The 6,176-nt window shown below is 48.8% G+C and overlaps 1 protein-coding gene across 5 annotated transcripts; it reads left to right on the forward strand.

Annotated features, from left to right (window-relative positions):
* The first annotated feature begins 2,145 nt into the window (after positions 1 to 2,145).
* Positions 2,146 to 3,691, forward strand: BEX3 (brain expressed X-linked 3). 5 transcript variants are annotated; one of them, XM_049873234.1, is made up of 3 exons: positions 2,146 to 2,266; positions 2,623 to 2,705; positions 3,030 to 3,690. In XM_049873234.1, exon 3 carries the CDS (start codon positions 3,077 to 3,079, stop codon positions 3,416 to 3,418), a length of 342 nt encoding a protein of 113 aa, XP_049729191.1. In that variant the 5' UTR covers positions 2,146 to 2,266; positions 2,623 to 2,705; positions 3,030 to 3,076; the 3' UTR covers positions 3,419 to 3,690. The 5 variants fall into 5 exon arrangements, with proteins under 5 accessions (XP_049729191.1, XP_049729190.1, XP_049729189.1 ...); XM_049873232.1 differs by lacking the exon at positions 2,146 to 2,266 and adding an exon at positions 2,277 to 2,389 and having other exon boundaries at positions 3,030 to 3,691; XM_049873233.1 differs by lacking the exon at positions 2,623 to 2,705 and having other exon boundaries at positions 2,147 to 2,266.
* Positions 3,692 to 6,176: the final 2,485 nt, after the last annotated feature.

A 6,176-nucleotide genomic window follows, 5' to 3' on the forward strand; every position in this document is an offset into this window, starting at 1 on the left:
TAGCAACCCTATAGGACGGAGTAGATCTGCCCCAAATCTCACCCCAACAAGGCTGGTATTAATCGAAAAAACACAAAATAATAAATGTTGGAGAGGTTGTGGAGAGACTGGAACACTTACACACTGCTGGTGGGAATGTCAAATGGTACGACCACTTTGGACATCTATTTGGTGCTTCCTTAAAAAGCTAGAAATAGAACTACCACACGATCCAGCAATCCCACTCCTTGGAATATATCCTACAGAAATAAGAGCCTTTACACAAACAGATATATGCACACCATGTTCATTGCAGCATTTTTTACAATAGCAAAAAGATGGAAGCAACCAAGATGCCCATCAACGGATGAAGGGATAAATTATGGTATATTCACACAATGGAATACTACGCATTGATAAAGAACAGTGATGAATCTGTGAAACATTTCATAACATGGAAGAATCTGGAAGGCATTATGCTGAAATTAGTCAGTTATAAAAGGACAAATATTGTGTAAGGCCACTATTATAAGAACTCAAAAAATAGTTTAAACAGAGAAGAAAATATTCTTTGATGGTTATGAGAGCGGGGAGGGAGGGAGGGAGAGGGGTTTTCACTAATTAGATAGTAGATAAGAACTATTTTAGGTGAACAGAAAGACAACACGCAATACAGGAGGGGTCAGCACAACTGGACTAAACCAAAAGCAAGGAAGTTTCCTGAATAAAGTGAATGCTTCCAAGGCCAGTGTAGCAGGGGTGGGGGTTTGGGGACCATGGTTTCAGGGGACATCTAAGTCAACTGGCAGAATAAAATCTATTACGAAAACATTCTGCATCCCACCTTGGAGAGTGGCGTCTGGGGTCTTAAACGCTAGCAAGCAGCCATCTAAGATGCGTCAATTGGTCTCAACCCACCTGGGGCAAAGGAGAATGAAGAACACGAAAGACACAAGGTATTTATGAGCCCGAGAGACAGAAAGGGCCACATAAGCCAGAGACTACATCAGCCTGAGACCAGAAGAACTAGATGGTGCCCGGCTACAACCTATGACTGCCCTGACATGGAACACAACAGAGAACCCCTGAGGGAGCAGGAGAGCAGTGGGATGCAGACCCCAAATTCTTGTAAAAAGACCAGACTTAATGGTCCGACTGAGACTAGGAGGACCCCAGAGGTCATGATACCCAGGCCTTCTGTTAGCCCAAGACAGGAACCATTCCCAAAGCCAACTCTTCAGACAGGGATTGGACTAGACTATGGGATAGAAAATGATACCAGTGAAGAGTGAGCTTTTTGGCTCAAGTAGACACATGAGACTACGTGGGCAGCTCCTGCCTGGAGGGGAGATGAGAAGGCAGAGAGGGACAGAAGCTGGCTGAATGAACAGGGAAATAGAGGGTGGAGAGAAAGAGTGTGCTGTCTTATTAGTGGGAGAGCAACTAGGAGTACATAGCAAGGTGTATATACATTTTTGTATGAGAGACTGTCTTGATTTGTAAACTTTCACTTAAAGCACAATAAAAATAGAAAAAGTGATGTGTGGAGCCCAGAGAAAATACTTTCTTTGTGGTGCAGGTGAACAGAAACCATGAGGCTTTTTACTCTCTCAGGTTAAAGCATTTCTTTTCAGAAATGAAAATATTTAATTTTTGAGGCATGCTGATTTACAAAAAGAAATAAAGAGAAATTATTAGGAAAGATATATACAGCTTACTGCACCTCCCTGCCTTCTTTCCTGGTAACTCCCCTTCTTTCTCCCCATGCCAGCCCTCATTCTAAATTTCCTAGAAGGGTATGACTGCAGGGGACATGGTGGGCATTGGTGTGTGTGTGGTCTCTGTGGGGAGCACGTGGCCAGGAAGAATAGGCTAGAAAGCAGAAATGGCCAAGGCCTGTGGAGGAGGCGGGTGGGGGGCGCAGAGCCTCCCTGGTAACCAGAGAAGCGCAAACTCCGTGCGCAGGGCGGTGATGCCACTTGTGGCCTCTAGGATTGGAGAGAACTGAGAGGAGTGACAGGCGGTGTGCGCAAGAGCACCGCGCACGGAGGTGTGGAAGGAGGTGTCCGCTTGTGTATGTGGCGGGGTGGGGGGTTGGGGGGTCCTGCTGCACTGCCCGCCCCCGGGGGAGGGGAAGGGCGAGCTCGGCGGTGACGCGCGGCCCTCACGTGACCGGGAGCTGCAGAGCGACGCAGCCTTCGGTACAGTCGTCACTCCTGTCTGGGTACCAGCTCACCGCTGCCCAGCGCACGGCGGGCTGGCATCCGGCCCAGGCAAAGCGCAGCAGGTAAGGACCGGGGCCCGCGCGCCCCGCCCAGGCACAGTCGCCCGCTGACCTGGCGGCGGCCACTGGGGAACAGTGTGGCGGATCCCGGCCAGCTTTCTCGGGAACAGAAATGGTGGCCCCCAGGTGTGGGGGTGGGGCGCAGGGCGGCTGGGCTTCCAGGGAGGGCAGCAGAGCAACTAAGAGAGCGCTGGGACATCATCCCCGAATCCCCGTGGGAAAACGGCGAGCACCGCGGAGAGCAGGACGGCTGGGGGGCGGTAGGCGGAGGGCGGGGGACCCGGATCCGAGAGGCCCGGGTGGCGGCGGGGTGGCACCCAGCCCTCGGCCCCGGCAGCACCCCCTGCCCCCACCTGCAGGTCTAAGGGTCGCGGCGGCGCACCTGGCGGTGAGGATCTGGAGGAGGAGGAGGAGGAGGCGGAGACTGCCAGGATAGGCCCAGGTCGGTGCGAAGGACCTTAGGGGGAGCCGGAGCGGGGGCGGGGTAGAGCTCAGTCCGAGGACCCCGCCCCGTCACCGCCCCGCCCCTCCGCCCCCCTCCCCGTCCTCCATTTTGGTGCCTGCGGAGGCCTGGAGATGGAGCCGCAGGAAAAATGGTGGGCTTGGGGAGGGAGGGGAGAGGACTGGGGGCCCCCTAGAGGGCGCTCGAGTCCTTTCAGGTAGGAAAAATGAAATTGAAAAAAACCACCCTTTGAATTCCAGAGCTCTGAATCCTGCTGGTGAATACACCAAGCATTGATTCAGTCTTCTTGCTTTTGTATTTTAGGATTACTTGTGTTCAAAGAAAAACAACCCGGAGAAGAAAATTTCATCATGGCAAATATCCACCAGGAAAATGAAGAGATGGAGCAGGCCCCCGTGCAGAATGGAGAGGAAGCTCGCCCTGTGGGAAGGGCCGAAGGCCATCAGCCTGCAGGAAATAACAGGCGAGGACAGGCTCGCCGACTTGCCCCTAATTTTCGATGGGCCATACCCAATAGGCAGGTCAATGACAGGTTGGGTGGAGATGGAGATGATATGGAAATGTTCATGGAGGAGATGAGAGAAATCAGGAGAAAACTTAGGGAGCTGCAGTTGAGGAATTGTCTGCGTATCCTAATGGGGGAGCTCTCTAATCACCATGACCATCATGATGAATTTTGCCTTATGCCTTGACTCCTGCCATTTTCCATGAGATGAATACTGTGATTGCTGCTGGTTTTCCTTTCTCTTTGCATTTTCCTGGTACGCCTTTGTTGATCTGTTTGCTGTGAACTTTATATTATTTCTATGTGTTGGGTAGATTTTATGTTGTTACCAGCTTTTAAATGAAGATTGCCTTTGCACCCAGTTTAAGTTTCTGTCAGCAGTCGAGTTTCTCCCGTTTGCATGGAAAGATGTAAAGTTAATAAAGCAATTAAAAAGCAATCTGTATACTTAGGATTGTCTCGTTAAAAAAAATTGTAAATTTATATATAACATGTGAGCCCCCCAAAATCTGAAATTAGATACACCAGAGTGTTAACTGAGGACCATTTCTGCGTGGTGGGGGTAACATGTGACTTTGTTATCTGGAACTTAAGAAACAATGAAAAAGATTTTTCAGGGAGCCAACGAATGCGGTATGGGCAGATAATAAATACTGGTTCCACAAATGTAAAGAAGGGTAAACCTGAAGTATCTTCCAGTCTTGTGGAATAAACCCTCCCTTTATTACAAACGGAAACCCTCGTGGCATGGCGGTTAAGAGCTACAGCTGCTAAGGAAAAGGTTGGCAATTTGAATCTGCCGGGCACTCCTTGGAAACCCTATGGGGCAGTTCTATTCTGTCCTGTAGGGTCGCTATGATTCGGAATCCACTTGAGGGCAACGAGTTTTTTTTTTTTTTTTTTTTTTTAACAGATACATTTCTTTAAACTGTTTAAAGGATGATTTTTTTTTTTCCTGGAATTATTTGATGTTGCCATCCATGTGTGTTCACTAATGGAATGGCTGCAAAATCCTGGTTTGTCGGTAGTTTTTTTAATTATTTTTGAAAAATGGGGTGGTGATTGCAAGCGGTCTATATGGGTACCATGTTGCATGAAGTACAACACAAACGTGGTACATATTGGTACCATAGGCGAGGAAGCGCATCACGCTTCCTGGTTACACTTGAGCCATAAAATATCTTATTCAGCTTTCCAGCGAACACTTTATAAAAGATGTCATCGGGGAAGTGACTAATGCAAACAAGCCATATGGGTCCGGTGTTCCATGAAGCACACCACACACAGGGTACATACCGGTACCATGGCCCAGGAACTGTATAAAAGATGCTGTGGGGCAGGCAAGTGCTTTATAAAAGATCTCAGCAGGGAGGTGAGCACATTATAAAAGATCCCAGCAGGGAGGTGACTAACGCAAGTGGGCCATATTGGTAACCATGTTCCATGAAGCACATCATACACATGGTACACATTGGTACCATGGCCCGGGACGTGCATTACAAACTGTTTCACCCCCAAAACAACTCATTTTCTGGAACATTTCCAAGTGGCAGTGGCCATACCTTCCCGTTAACACAAAGGAAATAGTAAACATACTTGCAAGCCTTATCTCGTTGTACAGAAGCCAAAACACACAACAGTGTCACAGAATCAGTCCTCCTGGAGCATCCCCTCACACAAATGGCTCTCAACACTGAGATGTGGTGCAGACCAACTTCCTTGTTTTTTAGACAGTTGCCCCAGTATCTGCTATGATGCTAAAGTGGCTCAAATGCCTACCAATAAACCCTATGGGTGGAAAATGTAACGGGAGCATATATCTCCCAGTGCCAGCTTTTTATGAAATGGGGAACAATGTTTGCCTAACGGGGCTGCTGAGTGGAGCAGGCAAGGTGCGAGACTGTGTTGGGCTGGCTCCTATCCAAGTACCAGCATTTGACAGGACCCTGGTCCCCATCAGGTACTTGGGGAGGGTGAAAGGGAGTTTGCACTCATGCTCACAAATCTAAACCCAAATACTGTGAGTTCCACCATGTCATTCCTCTGATAATTTGCAATCTGTCTGTTCCCCTGACCAGTGCCAAGTCAATTGGGTATGCTTCCTGTTCTGTTGGATCGGGTCCCCTCTGCTTATATAGTGGCCAGTGTGCTGGATGGAGTCCTCAAGGTAATAAAGCCACTGATTTCTGGTGAGTTAAATCCCACTCTGGCTCCTATAGAAGTGTGAAGAATACCCCTCTGACATTTAGAGGATATTCATGCAAGTGCGTGCTATTCCAATTGTTCTTGGGCTTCCACTGGTTCTTAGCAAAATAGTCCTTTCTGTTTTTCTTTTCATGCCCCTCTTTTTCAAAGAACTCCGAGGCGAATGCACTGAGGCCTAGCTCAGGAGACCCACCTAGGTGTCAGAAACCATGGTGTGCTCAGAATTGTGCTACAGCAGAGCTCGAAAACACAAAGAGTCGGAAGGCTTTGCTTTTGCCAGTCTTTGTACCGTTGGCATGAACTTTCTCAAAGGAGCCTCTTGGCAGGCCTGCCCAACCAATGTAACAGGATTACCGTGACATGTCAATTACTCGGGGAGGGGGGGGGCACGTTGTAGCTAAAGCTGAAACACTATCCTTCCCAGCTCCAGCCCATCCTCGCCTGAAACACGATAAACTGCTTTGTAAGACCTTAACTGTAGTAAATATTAGTCATTATCATTTCCACGCGGGCCTGTGCCCAATTCACAACAATCTGTCTCAGTCGTCCTGGAGCTTAGTTTCTAGGAGAGTGCCTGACTTGTCCTTGTTGTTAGGTGCCCTCCAGTCAGTTCCAGTTCATAGCGTCCCTAGAGGACAGAGTAGAACTGCCCCACAGGGTTTCCAAGGAGTGGCTGGTGGATTTGAACTGCCTGACCTTTTGGTTAGCAGCTGAGCTCTTAACCACTATGACACCAGGGC

The sequence above is a fragment of the Elephas maximus genome, chromosome X (assembly GCF_024166365.1).
Source record: "Elephas maximus indicus isolate mEleMax1 chromosome X, mEleMax1 primary haplotype, whole genome shotgun sequence".
In the NCBI taxonomy this organism is placed as follows: Eukaryota; Metazoa; Chordata; class Mammalia; order Proboscidea; family Elephantidae; genus Elephas; species Elephas maximus.

Excerpts from the sequence above, each read along its gene's own strand:
- BEX3 (XM_049873232.1), top strand. Across the intron at positions 2,706-3,029 it reads GACTGCCAGGATAGGCCCAG|GATTACTTGTGTTCAAAGAA; the intron begins GTCGGTGCGAAG and ends TTTGTATTTTAG.